Source organism: Brettanomyces bruxellensis, chromosome 6 (genome assembly GCF_011074885.1).
Source record: "Brettanomyces bruxellensis chromosome 6, complete sequence".
NCBI classification, from domain to species: domain Eukaryota; kingdom Fungi; phylum Ascomycota; class Pichiomycetes; order Pichiales; family Pichiaceae; genus Brettanomyces; species Brettanomyces bruxellensis.
This window is the reverse complement of record NC_054687.1, coordinates 1,108,236-1,127,518: the sequence shown is the minus strand read 5'-3', so window position 1 is coordinate 1,127,518 and position 19,283 is coordinate 1,108,236. Positions and strand designations below refer to the sequence as shown.

The following is a 19,283-nucleotide window of genomic DNA, read 5'->3' as shown; positions in this document are numbered from 1 at the left end:
CGAAGAACAAAGCCGGAACTTTCATGGTTTTGAAAGAAGAAGATGCGAGAAACGTAAAAAAGACTCACGGTTTCTAGACTGCGCTAAAAAAAAAGCATAAAGCACCCTGCTGAGCCGGAATTTGATGGCGGAGCAAACATGTGAGAACTTCGTTGTGCATTCTTGCGAATGCTTGGATAACGTCTCCTTTTGAAATAGCTCATCAAAGAAATGATGTTGAAATCAGCAACATTCCACACCACATTCTAGGCAGAGTGCCATTCTTTATGATATTATTCAAAGAGAATGTGATAAACATCGTACATGACAAAATGCGCAGTCAAAATTAAAAAGAAGAAACCTGTGAGCAAGCACAAGCACAAAAAAAGGTTTTCAAATAAAAGCTTCTAGTGGTTGGTGGATTGAGGCCTAAACAACAAAACCTTGATCGGATATTATTAAAGATAAAAATAAAGAGTTACTTGACAACAGTTCCCGACAAGTAGGTAATGCGTTATAGTGCAGTGTCCTCCTGAACCCACAATACGCTGCAGTTTATCCATTTAAGATTAGACTAGAGAGATATTGGCTTTAATCAATTGCAAAAAGAGAAATGCATCTATTTCGACTGCGCTTTTCCAGAAAGATACTACCCATATGAATACAAGGATAAAATGGGTCGCGTCGAACCAAAAAAGGCAATTGGGTAGAACATCCTCCTCGGATGTGTTGGAAATGATAATATTCTAGTCAGTTTGAAATCCTGCACTAAACTGATGTGTGCCGAATGTACAGCTCAAAGTGCTAAAATCTGCGATTCTTACAACGATGAAACGTAAGAAGGAGCAATGATCTCACACTAATGTTTGCCAGAGAGGAAGAAAAGTCATCAGCTATAAACTAGCTTCACCCACTTTAGAGGAAGAAAGTCCCAGCCTTTGATTTTGGGAAAAGAAATAAAACAGAAGAGGTAAAGAGAAAGGTGTGTGTGATTTAATAAGAAAGTCAAGGTCCTTTCTCGTCAATAGGTTTTTTTTTTCAGTGTTTGTTGTTGTTGACATTACACGTTAATTTTTTTTTTTTAAGTTACATATATTTTTTGGCATCTGTGTAGATCGAGCATCTCTACCTGATTTTTGCTTGTATTCACGTAAGCACACCTACAAATTACGGAATAATATATAACCATTTAGCAAGAGGTGATATTGGGATAAATCTGATATGAGTGGGAAAGTGAAAACTGTCGAGGATGGCAATCTTCCGGCTAGTGTTTACCTTGATTCAATACGAAATGGTGCACGAGTAATAAATGGAAAGTTGTTGTCCAAAGGTTACTTCTCAACGAAAGTAGATCGGCTTCAAAAGCTTTTGTTTTTAAGCACAGACTATGATGTGTTAATGGACGATAAGGAAAATGCGAGCGATCCTCATCTGGGACCCAAAGTTTATGAAAACGATCGGAATATCATCAACATTATATATTCCATGCTAGATGCAATAGAAGTTTCTGTGTTATACAAGGAGTCCGTATTGAAGCAGAAAGCCGACAAGGAGGCTGAAGTGACTGAATTAAAGGGCAAGGTGAGGCGGATGGAGGACAGATTAAATTTAAAGGAAAAAGGATTATTAGCTTTTGGTCGGGATGCTCTCAAAACTAAGTTGCAGATTGAAGAATTACAAAAACGGGTAAAAGATCTAATAGAAAAGAACGGGGAACTTGAGAGAAGTCTTGCAACTTATTCCTCTGATGCAGAGCGCAAACTGCGAAGAAGCCATATGGAAATAGAAAGATTGTCAGAAAGATTATCCAATCGTACGCGTCGTATTCAAGATTTTGACAGGCAGTATCGGGAGTATGAGCCTGAGAGAAAAAGGCAGCATTCTGATCAAAATAACGATGATAATGATGCAGCGACGTTGGCAGAGCATGCTGATATGCTAGGAAATGAGCTTCTTCGTTTACTCTGCTTTTGCCAGAAGGCGGTAGACTTTCTGCAAAGATATAACGATAGTACACTTGATCTAAGATTTAGTACTATCGGGGCACATGAGGATCTTCAACTACCCAAAACATTCATTCCTACGGAGCAGGATCTCCTGAAGTTTGATTCCAGAAAATGTGATTTGGCTGTTTTGGATCAAAGGTTTGTTACACTACTACGACAAGTAGAAAATGAGAAAAGCGATGACACATTTCGATTTCGAAGAGGCGGGAAAGAGCAGCAGTTATTAAAAGAGAATGCTATTTTGAGGAAGAAACTAGCAGATAAGGACAAGGAAATTGCCAATTTGAAAAAGTTAGTACCCCATACGGATGAAAAAGCGATGAGCCGGACAATGAGTCTTCCCTGAAGAGGAACTAGTGTTGTATTATTATCTATTGTATCATTTTATTGATAGCATCTATTCACGTGTATATCTAAACGTATGTTACATGGAACATACGGGGGAAAAAGAAAAGAAATACCAGAAATAATTTGCGTATTCAAACCAAAGTGTAGTTTGGGTTAGCAGGAGCCTGATATAGCCTGTAATAGTCAACATATGAGTCTCCCAAGTTGGCCTCACCATGTTCCGGAATCTTCACTAGAGTCTTTAATGAATAAGACTCTCCAGGCTTCTTCAAAAAGAGAAAGTTTAACCAGTTCTTCACGAATCCATAATTGTAAGGGCTGCCTATTTGTTGAAATTGTCGTCTTCCTCTCATCCTGATTAAATCCCTACTGATAAGAGCAAACTGCTTCAATCCAAGAATTTTCCCTACACTTGACTTCATGACGCCAGCCGAAAGGCAGAAAAGCACTTTAGAGGTTGAAGATATTTTCTGAGGTTCTTGATTCGCCGGCATATCATTTAATGTTTCTATTGTTGAATCTGCAGTGTCTGAACTCTCAACTTGCATTGCCTGCCCATATTTTGCCAGCTCATCGGTTGGAATGGAAGCAAATGTTGGATTGGAGTTATGTAGATGAGCATGACGTCCATCAAATTCGTATGTTGTGTAACCCCTTGAAATTTGGAAAAACTGTACCAAGATGAGCATCGTGAGCCATGTTTGCTGGAAGACAACCCAGATGAGAAGATAGAATGTGTAGGATGAATGGCGATATCCCAAGCAAAAGTTTTCCCCTATTAATGAGCACAAACCAGTATTTTCATCATCATCATCATCATCATCCAACGTGTTGAAATATGCCCGCGTTAGGAAAAAAATGACGAAGATCGCCAAGTGAAGACTAGTTGCAAAGCATAGGAATGTTTTATGGTTGCGAACTCCAACCTGATTTGAAACCCAGGGACAGTAATGATCGAACCTTGCAATATTTCTCATTCTGTCGCGGTCAAATCTCGATCGAAGGGGTTTTCTGATCATCGTGTAAATGCAGAAGTTGGAAGCATCAAATTTACGCTCATACATGAGCTGTTCTATGGTCTGCTTTATTTTCATGTTGTCTCTTTCTCTGGGGATACATCCGGGATCAGAAGTCATTGATTTGATAAACGACGGCACCAATATAAGTATCAAGATGAAAAGAACAATATTCGATAACGGGTTTGCAAGAAAAGTGGCCGGAAGTAACTTAAATACCCACGAAACAATGCACAAGAAGGCAGTGCTAGCAAACACGCCAGAGAAAAAAGGTGACTTTAGAAGCGCATGAGGGGTGTGGTTGTAAAATGGGACAAGTTTTTTGCCTATGAGCAGTGTTTGGCCGATATAAATTATGGTAGCTATGACGAGACCAATAAGAGCATTGCCCGAATTTGCAATAATCTGTAAGCACAATGTAAGAACGAGAAATGGAGAAAAGAATGTGAGAATTTTAGCATTTCGCTTGGAGAATAGTGATGTATATTTGTATAGTCTCGTGTAATCTTTGGAATATCCACATTCTCGAAGTGCTGCAGTAAAGTATGATGTGCTGTTCATTTCTCGGGCCATGGTCCAGCAATCTTTGCCATTGGCAGTCAAATGATGAAGATCAGAGCCTGCAGCTATAAGTTTTGTCATTGTAGACTGTGATTGGCGCACAAGACACCACTGTAGCGGAATAAAGCCAAGTTCATCAGATATATTAACGGATGGATGAAGTTGGAGAAGATACTCGACCGACAGAACATCTCCTTGGTATGCTGCCCAATGCAAGGCAGTCCGTCCCTTTGGATCAGTCTCGTCTATGTCTATATCTGTGAATCTTGTGATATAAATAACCATCATAATGTTTGAGGAGTGAACGGCAAGATGAAGGCAGTTGAACCCTTGAATATCCTTTGACTTATACTCTGCCTTGCATGTCCTTAGCAAATAGTCTACCACATAAACATATCCATATCTGCAAGCCCATTGCAAAGGCGTTGCGACCAAGTTTCCACCCGCAAAGTTGATATCTGCTCCTTTCGATACTAAGTACTTTATTGCAGCTAAGTGGTTGTTTAAGGCACACCAGTGAAGTGCACTCACATTTTCGCTCAGGCAATCATTTACTTTGACATCTCCTGATTCCAAAAGCTGCTTCAACACTGGAATGTCGCCCTTCTTAGCCGCCAGCATGTACTCTTCAACCTTTTTAGTATGCTCAGATATCACATCGTCATTTGGATTTGCATTTTCTTCCAAGTTTGTTCCATCTTCGACCTCGGAATTATTGACATCACCCCCATTTTTATCCATTTGATCAAGAGAAATGTCCTTTATGGCTCTCATGCTGTCGTTGCTGGATGAACTGTCAGAATCGGATTTTGGTGCTTCTTGAAAAGTCTCGGATTGAGCTCCGGAGTCTTTCTTAAGCTCCTGGAGCTCTGTGGAATCCAAAAGCTTATTATCTTCATCCATCTTTCTCCAATAGACTTGGGAACTAGCCAGGCAGACTTGAATGTACTACTTTGTCAATACAAGAGGGAGAATTTAAACCATGAATGTGCGCCACGCACAACTATATATTTTCATCTTCTTTTTTTTTATGCTTTTTAGCCATGACCGCGTTTATTTTTCATAGCACAGCCCCGATCACCACGCGATTTCCCTACCTCAGAAACACTACTACTAATAACATACAGTGTGATTAAAACCACCTCTTATAAATCGAAAACTTTTCATTAATCCTAACGTTCCCGTAAGCTTATATAAAAGTAAAACACTCAAAGAATGGCAGAGCCTGGCCCAGGCACCAAAAAAATAGTAAGAACTCAATCAATGCTGCACCTCAACAACACCAGTCAAAGAGAAGCTCACTGTATTTAAGCAGACAAGATTCTCATGGTGTTAGAGTGACCAAGACCCTTGGCGTGGCCCTGGACGACAGCGATCTGGTCGCCCTTGTTCAAAAGACCCATCTCAACACCGTTCTTGATAGCGAACTGAATTCTGGCCTCAATGTCCTCGTTCCAGTCAGCAGCTCTCTCAGCAGTGTAGACAAATGGATACACACCTCTGTAAAGATGGCACACACGAGCGGTGTGCTGGTTTCTGGTGACACAGAGAATTGGGCAGTTTGGTCTGTACTTGGAGGTCAATCTTGCAGTAGCACCGGTTGTAGAAAGAACAACGACGGCCTTAACGGACTGCTCAACAACAGCGGCAACAGCAGACAAAGCGATGGTCTCGGTGGTGTCGACAGGCTTGGCGGTCAACTCTCTGATCTCGTTGAAGTGAGAGACGTATGGGAAGCAGTGCTCGGCAAGAAGAGCGGTCTGAGACATCATAGTAACAGCCTCACATGGGTAGTTACCCTTGGCAGTCTCACCGGAAAGCATGACACAGTCAGCACCGTCCAAAATGGCGTTACCAACATCGGAAACCTCAGCTCTGGTTGGACGTGGGTTATACGTCATGGACTCCAACATCTGGGTGGCACAGGCAACTGGCTTACCGACCAAGTTGCACTTGGCGATCAACTGCTTCTGGACAGCAAACACCTCTGGGGCTGGAATCTCGATACCAAGGTCACCACGGGCAACCATGATACCATCGGTGACCTTCAAAATGTCATCGAAGTTGTCGACACCCTGCTGGGACTCGATCTTGCAGATGATCTTGATGTCCTTACCCTCTTCACCGAGGACACGACGGATGTGTCTAACATCGTCGGCAGTTCTGATGAAAGAAGCGAAGACCATGTCAACATGGTTCTTGACACCGAATCTCAAGTCAGCCTCATCCTTCTCGGAAAGAGCTGGGAGGTCGACTGGGGTGTTTGGAAGATTGACACCCTTCTTGGAAGAGACGTTACCGCTGTTCAATGACTTAACCTTCAAGGTCTTGTCGTCAACGATCTCCTCAACCTCGAACGACTGGATACCATCATCAACGAAGATGATCTTTCCAACCTTTATGACCTTGGTCAAGTTCTTGTAGTCAACGTACACAAGCTTGCTGTCACACTTCTCAGCGTACTTGTCATCGGTGGTGAAAGTCAAAGTTTCACCAGCCTTGTATGGGTAGTCCTTACCGCCAATGGTCAAACCAGTTCTGATCTCTGGTCCCTTGGTATCCAAAGCCAAAGCCAATGGTCTGCCTGCGTAAATCTCCTCGGACTTTCTGCAGTTGTTGATGACACCCTGGTGGAACTCATATGAACCGTGAGAGAAGTTCATTCTGGCAATGTTCATACCAGCCTTTCTCAACTTCACCAAGTTCTCAACAGTACTGGTCTTAGGACCAATAGTGCAGATGATCGAAGATCTACGGAAGTTCTTCTTTCCGCGTGGCTCTTGCACGTCCAAGTTGACGAGCCAGTTAAGCTTTGATGAGGTAGACATTGTGTGAAATTTTTACTGTTATAGTATGGTAATGCTCTGTGAAGATATTGCCTAGAGAACGGAACAGAAGAAAAGAAGAAAAAAAGGAAACAGAACGAGACTTTAGGACAAGTAATCTCTAAGAAACACTAAGTTTTCCACAGGTAGCGGAGGATCAAACTTTTAAATAAAAAAAAACTATCAAACAGCACTGTAAATATATAATGTTTATGATAATGAAAAATAATTCCACAAAGAAAAATCAAATAATAATGTCGGAAAAAAAAATTTAATACATGTATGATGCTCACGAAACAAAGCAAGGTGAACCAGAATGAACCAAATCATCTGCCTTCCTCCCACTTCATTATAATACACGGTGTTCCCTATCGGCTGCCAATTGACCGCCCGTTGCACTTAGCCTATTGTTCGCACCGCTCAATCATGCCCACCAAAGCCTGTTCCACAGCCTCCGAGCAAAAAAAAAATGTTTCCGCGAATTTTCAATTTTTTCAGACTGGCACCACCATCTGTTATTTGCTTCTCCGATAAATTGTCTTGCCTAATACAAACCGTGCCAATCTCAATTCTGCAAATTTCTCTACCCATCGCTATTGTTTCCGTCGGTGCTTCACGGAACATGGTAGTGCGTAACTCGTCTTCACTGTGAGGATTATTTCTGTATTTCTCATTGCCTAGCCGCTCTGCTTTATTTTTTCTTAAGTGTTCTTAGAGATTCTATGTGAAAAATCAACCTACATGCTGGCCTCTTTGCTATTTTAATCGCTGCACTTCCGGTTGATTCCTTTTTGCAACAGCCTCGGTTTAATCTCTACACCAAAGCTTGGTTAGCTCGTCAATCTACAGACTTAAATCGGCTTAATTGTGATTGTGTGCATACTCTCAAACTACAAAGTTCATGTTGAACCAATCTTTTATCGCCCATTCGTGTTTAGGAACTTGATAATGCATTCTTCCCCTCTTCTTTCAAGGTTACATTACATTGCCTCCCGTTCTTACTCTACTTTGTTACAATGAACTCTTTAAAATTCCATTCAGAGAACCCCATCTCTAAACCTCAGAAATGCCGCCTCGGTAATTTGAGATCTCGATGATTCAATTAGTATTGCAGTCGAATTTTTTTTTTTTTTGTTGTTTTTTTTCGTCTCACTATATTCCTGCCTTCTCGGACTACAGCCTCGCAGCGAATCCTAAGAATCATGTTGTTTAAATCATACGGCGGTTTTATTTTCGGACTCACTGTATTTTTCACGAACTCCGTGTTCCGCAAGAATGAGAAAGGGGTGGAAAAAAATTGGTCGTTTATTCTTAGCCCTTTTATTTTTTATTATTCTTTTTTGCACAGCCTTGGCTTGTTCCTTCTTCGTTCCTGCCATAACCAGCATAATCCATAAATCATACAGGGTGTCTTATCCAGTATAACGCACAACTCTAAATGGCCTCGAATGTGTTCTAAGAATAATTCCGTCAATCTCCGTAATACCGCAGTTACCGCTTTCATCTTTGGAATCAGCTTTAGACAGTGATGACAGTATTATGCCTATTTTTTTTGGCCGCTCATCGGTTACGGCGCTTAAACTCTTTTTTTTTTCTTATTCATCTGTGACTTTCCTTTGATGTCTAAGGATGTTTTCTTCTTCTCTTTTATTTTTCTATTGTGACTACAAACGAGTACTCCATTTTAATACCACTATTCGGTATTGGGTTGTCCCACCTACATCTGTTTATTGATAACCTTCTGCCCCACTCCACTACGTCTCTTAATTGTACATTATTATATTCTAGTAACTATATTATGTCCTCATACCTTCATCTTCTACCCCGTTTCTTCTTCTTGCTGTTTTTCTTTGGTTCAGCTTTCGGTCCTTCGTAATGCGTATGTCCAAGTTTCTCCAGTGCTGACGAATTCACCCACTGAAGCACGTTCTCTCTTTCCCGATCTTTTCCAATCAATTTCAACTCTTCTTGAGCTTCCTTACGTTTCTCATCCTTCTGTTCTATCTGTCTTATCCTTCTCCGTAACTCCTGTCTTTTTGCGATTCTTTCCGCCGGCCTTGAAGTATATTTAGCTCTCTTTGAATCATGGTTAATTTTGTTGCCATGAAGTTTCCTTTTCCTATCGTTTGTCTGGTCATTCTCTTCGGTTGAAGTACTATCTTCTCTCTCATTGTCGTCTCTGTCAGAGCTCTCATCAGATTCAGATTCATCTTCCCCATCTTTATCTTTTGTTTGTGGGTTCTCTTCTCCTAGAGAATCTAATATTTGCCTCTCCTCTTCGGAAACGGCATTTTCTTTAATGATCTTCTCTAATTCGATCTGCTCGTCACTCTTCTTTCCGATTCCCAAAAATGACATTCTTGCCTGAAGCCTTTTCCTGATTGCATCCTGAAGTTCTGTTGCCTCTTTTTTCAAAGCTCTTTCCCGTGTTCCGCCAGAATTTAATAAAGCAACAAACTTGTCAAAGTCCTCAGCTGTTTCCAAGTATCTCCAATCGCAACCACCAAGTAGCATGTCTGGTGCCTCGGATAAAGCCTTCCTTTGAACCGCCGAGTACTGATTCGAAGAAACCTCCCCTTTCGCATTTATAACCACTTCTCCCGTTTCTTTCTTCACGTTATCACCTTCGAAGCTTAGGTGGAATAGAGTCTTACAAGATTTTGCCAGCCACCCACTTGGGTCAAATATCTTGTTTGAGGCTTTGTCCAGTTCAGAATTAGCGAATTTAGTGGCAACTGGTTTCTGATTATCTTTCTCGGTGGTTTTCTCGCTTTCATCAGCAGATTCCTTGTCATTTTCAATATTTTTGTCACTCTTTTTCTCCAATTCTCCACCTTCTTCTGGATCTCTTGATTTCGTCTTTTCCTTTTCAAACACCTTGAGAGTCGCATCACTAATATTCAGATGATATCTCCTGTCTGAATCTGTTGGACCTTGAACCCAGAGCCTTCCCATAAGGTAAGTGTCTGAAATATATTCGTTGTTTCCCTTGTCATTATCTTCTTCTTCCTCTTCCTCTTCACTTTTATCTTCGCTGTCCTCATCCTCACTCTGAACATCGTTGTTTTCATTCTCATCTTCATCTTCATCATCTCCATGAGCAGATGATCCTAAATTAGGCAATCCATTTCTCTCAAACCACCAATATCTATTATAGAATGCATCTCGTCCTATATACCGAACTCTCTTGATGTTAAGTTCAGTCAAGTGCTTCTCGATCTCCTTCTTCTTCTCTCGATGTTCTCTAAGCTCATTTTGTTTGCTCACACGATCCTTTATTAGCTTATCGAATCTCTCATTTGTTTTTGCAACTTCCTTTTCCAATTCCGTTGGGGCCGGTGGTAAATAATTGTGCGATGGACGACCTCCTCTTCCCCTTCCCCTTTTTGTAGGTTTATCTGGATGCCCCTCTCGCTCCAATTTCACCCGTATAGCATCTGTATCAACATCATCAAGAATATCAAGAATCTGTTTTTGGGTCTCTCTTGCTTCCTCCAGAGTGGCCTTAATCTTCCGGATCAATTCAAACCTGTCGCGACGATATTCTGAGGACTTTTCTGCAATTTCATCGATGTAGTTTCTTATCACAGTTCCATTTAGAAGAAGGTCAACCAGTATTTGAAGTGCCTTCAAACGCAATCTTGGGATAAGTGATGTGTAAAAATTCCTCTCAAGTGTGGCTGGTGTTGGCTTGTAGTCCCCTGGTGCAAGGACGTTGTAAATTTCGTTAATGGCTTCTGAACAATCTGGTATGTAATCCACTAATGAAAACACTCCCAGCAGGATTATAACCCAACCCCCGTTCTTAAATTGTCTATTTTCAAGTCTGCTTTGCCAGCTAATCTTACGATACTCAATCGCTGCGTATGCGTTGTGGGTGATTTCATCGCTATCTTCCTCTTCTTCCTCTTTTTCTTCTTTCACTGTTTTTTCGAGTTCCTTTTCATCCTTTATTTCGATCACCTCGGTATCTTGTTGCTCGGAACCAATCTCCTTTTTAATGATACCATCAGTTTTACCATCAGCATCTGTATTACTAACTGATGGTTTGTCTTCTCCTTCACTTCGATCATTACTTTTTGTTCCATCCGCCTTTTTCACCCCGTCTTCAATAGGAGTCTCCTCCTTCACCTTACTTTCCTCCTCTTCTTCCTCCTCATTGTCATCTTCCTCCATTAATTCCTCCGGTAGTGTAATCTGCATCTCACCATTTTCATCGATTACAGCAGTCAAAAGCGAGCAAATTATTTCTTGCAAAAGCTGGCATTGTTCATCCTTGTCTGTCCAAGTGAGTGCTGTACAATAGTCATCAAACGTAAAGTTATCAATGATCAATGCCTTACTATACATGTTGATGAACACCCACACCTCAAGCAAAGATGATGGATCACCAAACGTAGAGTTCAATTTTTTCCATGTTGGTCTTTTGGATAGAGGATGTATTTTGTTGAATGGAAGAAGGAAATCTTCCACAGGTGGCAAAGGCTTATTAGGTTTACTTGCATGATGGCTGTGGTTTCCCCCTCTAGGTTTTTTCTCCTCAATAGTAAATAATGCAGTCTTTTCAGCAGCTTTAGCCAGGAGCTTCCGATCTTCAATTGGAAGCTGTCTTTGAATTGCAGCCTTAGGATAGTTTCTGTTTGCAATAATGAGTTTCTTCACATCTGCAAAACTTGCACCCGGAAGTTTGGAGTATATTTTAGCCTGCTCGATCTTCCTTGGTGTGATGTTGATACTCTTGAAGAATCTCATACATTTTTCATAATGCCAGACTTTAATGTGGTGTGAATGCACAGAGGAAAATATATCATCGTCAAGATAGTGCACCCTGGTAGAATATGGCCTTAGGCTAATGATGAAGTTCACTGTTTCGGAATCGAAAGTTTCAGCAAACTTGGATCCGGAAAATTCAAACATATCCTTGACTTTTTGCTGTAATTCAACATCGACCTCCTCGGAATTGACCGGCTCAAAGTATATTGTGCATTTCTTTAATATCTCATACCATTGATCTTTCCAACTCTGTAAATTTCTTCCTTCCTCTTGCTCTGAATTTGTAGGTGGAGTCTCCTTGATGTCCTCGAATACACTAGAAGTACTCTCTGGAATCGTACATTCCGATGAAAGAGAAGATAGAGTATTGTCTGATTCGTCCGGGCTTTTCTCATGCCTAGTTCTAGATCTGTTGTTATTTCCAATTACAGATGAATAATATTGGTTGGTTCCATTAGATGCCAATGGATTGTGCCTTTCATATATTTCTTCTTCTAATATGGCCTTAAATGGCTTCAATTCTGATGGATATTCAGCTGGAATTCTGTATTTTTTTGCAACGTTCGATTTAACAACCCAAGGTGCACCAACCCGATTAGCTCTGATTAGACTCATTTTCAAAAATGACTTCACAAACCATTTTGTAAATGTGTTCCGTTCACGTGACATCTGCGAGCTATCATTAACTGTAATTTCTTCATTTGTTTCTAGAAGAACGCGATACGAGCAGTAGCCATCTCTAACCGTGCCATTAGACATAATTATTGGATTAAAACGCGCTTTTTCCCGCACAACACCTCTAAACTTCTCCCTCGGACCACGAACCATCACTTGGTCTCCGGGAAAAAAGTCGTCCTTGAACTTGTTATAAACATCATCAACCATAACATCAATCCTTGGAACAGTGGAGAAGGATACATATCTGAGAATTGGTTCTTTCACTGGATTAGGAAACTTGCTTTCCATCAAATCCATTTCATTTTTTTCAACCTTGAGAGCTTCGAAGTACGTAAAGTTCGAATTTCCTGAAGTCTCACACACGAACTTTTTAATGTTATAATAATTCATCCTATCCAAATATTCTTCATAATCAATAAACCATTCTCCTGTAGATGGAATATACCATATTTGTTGATCTAGATCAAAATCCGCCGGTAGCTCTGGGGGAGGAACAAACTCCACTGGTTTACGTTTAAAAAGAACCATCTTGGCTTTTCTTTAAAAAACGATATTCTGTTGCCTTCTCTTTTGTATAATTTCACCTCTCCTCTAACTTTAACTAAAGTGTAAACAATGTAATGATAATTTTGTGTATCTATCTCGAGAAACGATCCGAAAAGCAGAAATCCAAGCTGGATAGACTCTAATCCTTCCCAGTAATTTATAGTTGACTATTCTTCTTGTCCTACTTTCCAATACCAGAATTTAATGTTGAAAGAAGAGTAAGGTGTACTAAATATGAAAGAAAACGTTAAAAAAAAATTATGGTGTAGAAAAAAAAAATTAAAAAATAAACGTCTGATGAAAAATGAAATCTCGAATTATCACACTCTTACGATATTTCCCCAATCTGGCAAATGAGGAAAATCAGCTGTCATTAGTAAATTTGGGATTTAGAGCAGCGCTTATTTTTCTTTTTTTTTTATACTGTTTGGGGTGTCGTTCGTCAAATTTTTTTTTTTTTTTAACGCGGAGTACGACATGCCAAAATCATACGCTTCGTGTTGTTATTTTTCCCCCATTAATTTAGTTAATCAATTGCATAAACCAAGTTCATTTTCCTTATCGCTATATATGTATAAACAAGAATGTATATGTGCAAGCAATCCCTCTGATTTGGGCAATGTTCTTCTTTTTTGAGCGGACTTTCATTTCATTTGCTCCTTTGAAACATGTAACCTCATTTGTACAAGAATCCAAATAATCCTTTTTTAGCCTTCTCCCGTTCGTTCTCTGGGACATATGCCTTCATATCATCCTTGATTTTCTCGATGGCAGTCTTAACGTCGTAATTTCTGCCTAAAACGTCGATAAACTTTCCCTCCGGATCCATCAAGTAGTAAAAAATGGAATGGTCCACCAAATAATCCTGTCCTGGCTTCACATTTCTTGGTGTAGAGAAGTACACACGATAAGCCTTGCAACATTTCTTAACATCATCATAAGTTCCTGTCAACCCAAGAATCTTCGGATGGAAGTCACCAAGATACTCTTTCATCATTTCAGGAGAATCTCTTACTGGGTCGCATGTAATGAAAAGAGGTTGGAACTCAAGCTTGTACTTTTCCTTGAGACCATCGATGATTTCCCCCATATCATCCAATTCATCTGGACAGATATCCGGACAGTGGGTGAATCCAAAATAGATAAGAGAGAAATGTCCCTTTAGATCTTCGTCCGTGTACTTTTTGCCGTTCATATCTACTAAGTCAAACGGTCCACCAATTAACGGTTTTCCTGCACCTCTGTTAGCTGCAGCCTCATTTCTAAGTTTGATCTTCTCTTTTTGATTATTGAAAAGCCAGGTAAGTCCAGCACCCACGGCAACAAAGAGCACAATTGACTTCCATGTAAGATATTCGATTGGGCTTTTCTTGATAGTCATTTTACTGTAATCCGTTTCTGTGCCAATAGGCATTCTTGAGAGTGGCTTATGATGCTTCTTTGGTTGTATTTCAGCCTCCTTCTTGCTACTAGGTTCCTCCTTTTGTGGCTTCTCTTTTGGCATTTCCTTCTTTGGCTGCTCTTTGTTCATTCTTCGGATGTCGGCACTGAAAAAGCGATAATTGCTCATGACTGCTGTTTTGACCCCAGAACGTGCAAGTCTGATTGGCACGCCCGGTCTCATTAATCTGGAAAGCATTTTGATGTAGTATACAGTGTATATTATTTCCTTTTAGCTGTACGTTTAGTGTATGTGAACGTCAGTAAAGTTAAGGTATTTCTCTATAGAATCAGGGTGAAGCTTCATCTAGTGTTTTTTTTTTTTTTCTTGTACTCCACAAATAATTTCGTTGCTGCTCAAACCCCGAAACTTGGAATTTTCTGAGGGCCGAAATCAGCCACTCAGAATATGAGGACTGTGTAAACTAATATATTATACATACACTACACAAACCTAAACAACATTATCATCGCGTTTATATTTGCATCCCCCACTAAGAAAACACAAATTATACACAAGTCAGTCGGTTTCAAAAGTAAAAAAAAATGGATAAAAAACGGTAAAAAGAGACTCCAAAGATTATCATTTCGAACCGAAGTCACTGCTCACCCGTAATTATTCTTTTCGTTGAACACATTTAACTCTTACCGGCAGTGGCCTTGAAGTATATGACATCACCATCTTGAACAACATAGTCCTTACCCTTTTGCATCAACTTTCCGGCGGCTCTAACAGCAGCTTCACTTCCAAGTTCTTCCAAATCATTGAAATTCATAACATTGGCCAAGATGAAGGTCTTCATCAAATCGGTGTGAATAACACCAGCAGCTTGTGGTGCCTTGGTACCTTCTCTGATAGTCCATTCTCTAACCTCGTCGGTCTCACCGGCGGTGAAGAAAGAGATCAAATGCAAAAGCTTTCTCATAGCAAGGATAATCTTTGGCAAGGCAGAGTGTGCACCAATCTTCTCCTCCTCAGCCTCTCTCTCGGCATCGGTCTCAATGTGAGAAAGCCTCTCCTCTAGACAGATGGACAATGGAATAATTGTGTCACCTGGGGAGTTGGTGTCAACCCACTGCTTAATCTTTGGGAGCCATTTATTTCTCTTTCTGATGTAGTCTCTCTCACTCAGATTGATCAAGTAGATGCATGGCTTGGCGGTAAGCATGAGCATCTTGTTGATCACCTCGACCTCCTTGACGTCCCATTTCTGATTTGCAACTCTCTTACCCTCCTTCAACAAGTCGATCACCTTCTGTGCAGTCTTAACTTCTTCTTTGGCAGCCTTGACCTCTAAAGATTGTCCACCCCTGTCTGCAGTTTTCTGGACGTTCTCAAGATATTTCGTGGCGAAGTCAATATCCTTCAACCTCAATTCATTCGAGATAATTTCCAAGTCTCTCACTGGATCAACGTCACCTTCAATATGCGTAATTTCCGGATCCTTGAAGCAACGGACAACCTGATAGATTGCATCGACAGCTCTGATGTTCGACAAGAATGCATTTCCCAAACCTTCACCCTTGGACGCACCTTTGGTCAAACCAGCAATATCGTAAACAGTAATGTATGCCGGCACTTTCTTAGGTGGTTTGTATAATTTGAATAATTTGTCCAATCTTGGTGATGGAACAATCACACGAGCCTCCTCTGGATCAATAGTAGCAAATGGATAGTTTGCTGGATTTCCCAAAGGAGAACGAGTAATTGCCTGGAAGAATGTAGATTTACCAACGTTGGCAAGACCAACAATACCAGATTTAAGGTTATTACCTGGTCTTCCTAGAAGAATCTTGTGTTCCTCTTCGTGTTTACCTTTCTTTCCTGCCATCTTTTATTTTCTTTTTACCTCTGCTTTATCGGGTACAGTTTTCTTGCTTTTTAAAACAAAATAGAAGTTTATATGGGTTTATTTAAATTTACCAGGGATAAATGTTCTTCATCTTTGCTTTAATGAATTATATATATATTTTTTTCACCTATATATATATATATATAATGCATTTGGAGACACTAGAAAATCACGGACTATTCCTTTTTCTCCCCCTCCCGCATCTCACTGCTACAAAAAACGTCCATCCATCCATCTCTGAAAAATTTTAAAAGAAGGTCGAAGAATTCGATTAAATGTAGAATTGTGCCAGGGTTTTTTCTCGGGTAACTTGTTTTTTCGCACGATTTATGTGCACTTATCGCGCATAAAATAAGCAAATAAGTCTCTCGTGTGACCCCAGGTTAAGATACCAATTGATTGCAATAATCGTTAGTATTTGTGTAATAATTGGAAATCCTCAATATTATCTGCTTTTATATTCTTGAACCCCATCCCACTTCACGGCTTCAAGTTTATGTCCGCCATAATACCTTCCATTCATTTTCTGTAAGCACGAGTTCGCCCCAAGATACGACTCGAACTTAACTGCAACTACTCCATCTGATTCTCCATCATATAATCTGACCCAAGAAACTTTTCCTAATTCCTCACAACCCTGCTTTATATCTTGTTGAATAAATTTGGCAGCTTCAGGGTCATCATTTAAAAGCTTAAGCGTAAAGCATGGCTTTAGTATCACTACGCTCTGCCTTTCAGTCTCGGTCATCCTTTTTTCAGTACTATCTTCATTCTCTGAATCCGACCAATCTGCAAGTTTCGCATCCAATTCCTTACGGGTTCGTTCCATCTTCTTCTTTTCTTTGAACCTAATGGGTGTATGCGTTTTTTCCTTTTTTGTGTCCTTTGGTTTGCTTTCTTTCTTGCCTTCAAATATTGCCTTGCTTACAGTGAGTTTGTCTGATTTATTACTCTCAGATGGCCGTAATGGGGTCCCATTCAGCATTTCTATTGCCAAATCACAACTCTCTGCTTTGTAGTATTGTATAAGACCATCTCCTTTATTCGACCCGTCAGCATCTTTATATAGTTTTATTTTTCGCTCACCTGTTTTCAAATCCTTATCAATTAACCCACATCTTTCAAATGTCTTTTGTATTTCCTCAGCTGTCGCATCAGAGGGTAAGCCTGTAACATACACACATTTATTTTGCTTTCTTGCTCTCTCACGTTCTTCTTGTTTCTGTTTTTTTAACTCAAACCTCCTTTCCCGTCGCATACGTTTCAGCTCTGACTTCTCTGTTTCCTCATCTTCCTCCACTTTACGTTTTCCATCTACTATTTTGGAGATATCCGTCCCATTCTTATTTTCAACTTTTTCAGCTTCTTTACGCTCCTCGTTCTCAATTGCATTAGGAACCCATCTTTTAAGTACGTTATCAAAAGTATATGATTCAACTGTATTCACGTTGGAAATTGAATATTGTTTGTTTATCTTATCGTATGTCAATAGTTTTTTATATTTCGCCTTTAAATCTGTCGGAGACTTTCCTTGAATGTCCTCCAAAATTGACATTATAATATATTCTCCAAGGGCTCTAAATATCTTAGGTTATTTTGTTTATTTATCCTTTTTTAATATATATCCAAGGTCAGCTTGCAAATATAATACATTAAATTGAAACTTATGAACGTGCTCTCTTTTTGTCTCCCTCCAAGTTAGGAATTTTATCTGATCCGAAAAAGAAATCACTAAAAAAATAGCGCAAATCCTTGATTTCTCGGATTTATACACCTCCCCTTCTGACATGTAAATGCATCCTTTGTATTGAGATATTCAATGATAAACGTGAAATTTACGTTAAACATAATTTTATTACTCTGAAGTTTCAAGTAATAACCTTCATAGACCTTTAAGGCTATGCTACCTTATAAATAATGAGGTACGTGGCTAAATGTTTGAACGCACTTCTTAGTATTATTTTTGTTAATGATTTCAAATTTCTGCATGATGTTACTTTTTAATTTTATAAAGAGCTCATCTGTCAGCAAGCAATAGTGTATATTATTTGCACATCATTATTTGATGCAGCGTTGAAAGTTTATCGTTTATATCTGTTAGATGTTTACCATTCTCTTATTTGTTTATTTTATTCTTATTTCTTTTTATTCTACACTTTATTTCGTCAATAAATTAAAATGTATATCAACTTGTTTTCGATAATCTGCCAATGATTAATTACTGCTGCTAGCTTTCATTTTGTAAGAATACAAAATAGAGTGTAAATAATTAAATAAAATTTGTTTTGCTAACGACCGGAATATTCCAAAAGAAATTTAATTATGATTTTAAAGCCCTTACGATTGGGCCCTTATTTTATGTAGTTATACGTTATCACTTCTTTTATAAATGATAGAAAGTAAAAGCTTTGTATGACTTGACATACATGTATAAAAATAAACATTCAATTTTTGTCAGTATTTTACTGCTTATGGCTGAAAAGTTGCAGTGGGTATATGTTCCAACATCAGCTATTTGAAAGAGCATTCAAAATGATTGTAATATGTAAGTTGATTTTGTTTTAAGTATGACGCCGAGAATTTTATTAGGTTTCTTATTAACTAATGTATTGAGTGCTTTTAAGGCTGAAGACAGGAGAATTTTAAAAGTAAAAGAACTAAAAAGGAAGATACAATGAACTAATTCAACAGGGAAGAGAGTATATGCTTAAATACCTTTAATCCCTCGAAATGAGTTTTCTTGGTATAGACAAGACATGGCAGCTTTATATAAATGTTATTGTCGGTGAATCTATTACAACTGTATTATGTAATTGTATATAAAGCCAAATATCTTTTGTAGATGGTCAAGCCAAAATTAAAAGCATAACAACAGCTGAACACTTTATATTGCAATGAAATCCTAACCATTGTGTATTTTAATTAAAAAATCATGCAGATTAAAACAAGAGAAGTAAAAGGTAACCAAGAAGTATGCAACAATATAGATAAATAGTTCAAGTACCAATATTAACAATAGGATAAATGATATCAAGAAGGTAAGGATAAGAAAAAGCAAAAGAAATAGACCAGCAAATGTACAAAAATAAATATACACCATTGTACATTTGACAGCTCAACATTACTTCAAGTTATAAACATACATGGGTCCTTCTATTTATATCCTAGAGAATATAAATTAGTTTGTCATTCCACTATATATTACTTCCACCCCTACCTAAATTATATAACATTCTAAGTACATTGTTTTACAACATT

General features: G+C 39.1%; 7 protein-coding genes across 7 annotated transcripts; 1 reads left to right on the top strand and 6 right to left on the bottom strand.

The window, feature by feature from the left end:
- Nucleotides 1-1,200: 1,200 nt before the first annotated feature.
- On the top strand, nt 1,201-2,331 carry BRETT_003918 (uncharacterized protein; the record flags this gene model as incomplete). The annotated part of the gene is made up of 1 exon (XM_041282418.1): nt 1,201-2,331. The coding sequence occupies one exon, from the start codon at nt 1,201-1,203 to the stop codon at nt 2,329-2,331; it is 1,131 nt and encodes a 376-aa protein (XP_041136257.1).
- A 133-nt stretch (nt 2,332-2,464) lies between these two features.
- BRETT_003917 (uncharacterized protein) lies at nt 2,465-4,813 on the bottom strand (the record flags this gene model as incomplete). The annotated part of the gene is made up of 1 exon (XM_041282417.1): nt 2,465-4,813. One exon carries the CDS (start codon nt 4,811-4,813, stop codon nt 2,465-2,467), a length of 2,349 nt encoding a protein of 782 aa, XP_041136256.1.
- Nucleotides 4,814-5,217: 404 nt separating this feature from the next.
- PYK1 (Pyruvate kinase) lies at nt 5,218-6,738 on the bottom strand (the record flags this gene model as incomplete). The annotated part of the gene is made up of 1 exon (XM_041282416.1): nt 5,218-6,738. One exon carries the CDS (start codon nt 6,736-6,738, stop codon nt 5,218-5,220), a length of 1,521 nt encoding a protein of 506 aa, XP_041136255.1.
- Nucleotides 6,739-8,547: 1,809 nt separating this feature from the next.
- BRETT_003915 (uncharacterized protein) lies at nt 8,548-12,714 on the bottom strand (the record flags this gene model as incomplete). Its single annotated transcript, XM_041282415.1, has 1 exon — nt 8,548-12,714. The coding sequence occupies one exon, from the start codon at nt 12,712-12,714 to the stop codon at nt 8,548-8,550; it is 4,167 nt and encodes a 1,388-aa protein (XP_041136254.1).
- A 694-nt stretch (nt 12,715-13,408) lies between these two features.
- BRETT_003914 (uncharacterized protein) lies at nt 13,409-14,371 on the bottom strand (the record flags this gene model as incomplete). Its single annotated transcript, XM_041282414.1, has 1 exon — nt 13,409-14,371. One exon carries the CDS (start codon nt 14,369-14,371, stop codon nt 13,409-13,411), a length of 963 nt encoding a protein of 320 aa, XP_041136253.1.
- Nucleotides 14,372-14,810: 439 nt separating this feature from the next.
- OLA1 (Obg-like ATPase) lies at nt 14,811-16,004 on the bottom strand (the record flags this gene model as incomplete). Its single annotated transcript, XM_041282413.1, has 1 exon — nt 14,811-16,004. The coding sequence occupies one exon, from the start codon at nt 16,002-16,004 to the stop codon at nt 14,811-14,813; it is 1,194 nt and encodes a 397-aa protein (XP_041136252.1).
- A 466-nt stretch (nt 16,005-16,470) lies between these two features.
- Nucleotides 16,471-17,580, bottom strand: BRETT_003912 (uncharacterized protein; the record flags this gene model as incomplete). Its single annotated transcript, XM_041282412.1, has 1 exon — nt 16,471-17,580. The coding sequence occupies one exon, from the start codon at nt 17,578-17,580 to the stop codon at nt 16,471-16,473; it is 1,110 nt and encodes a 369-aa protein (XP_041136251.1).
- Between the last annotated feature and the right edge of the window lie 1,703 nt (nt 17,581-19,283).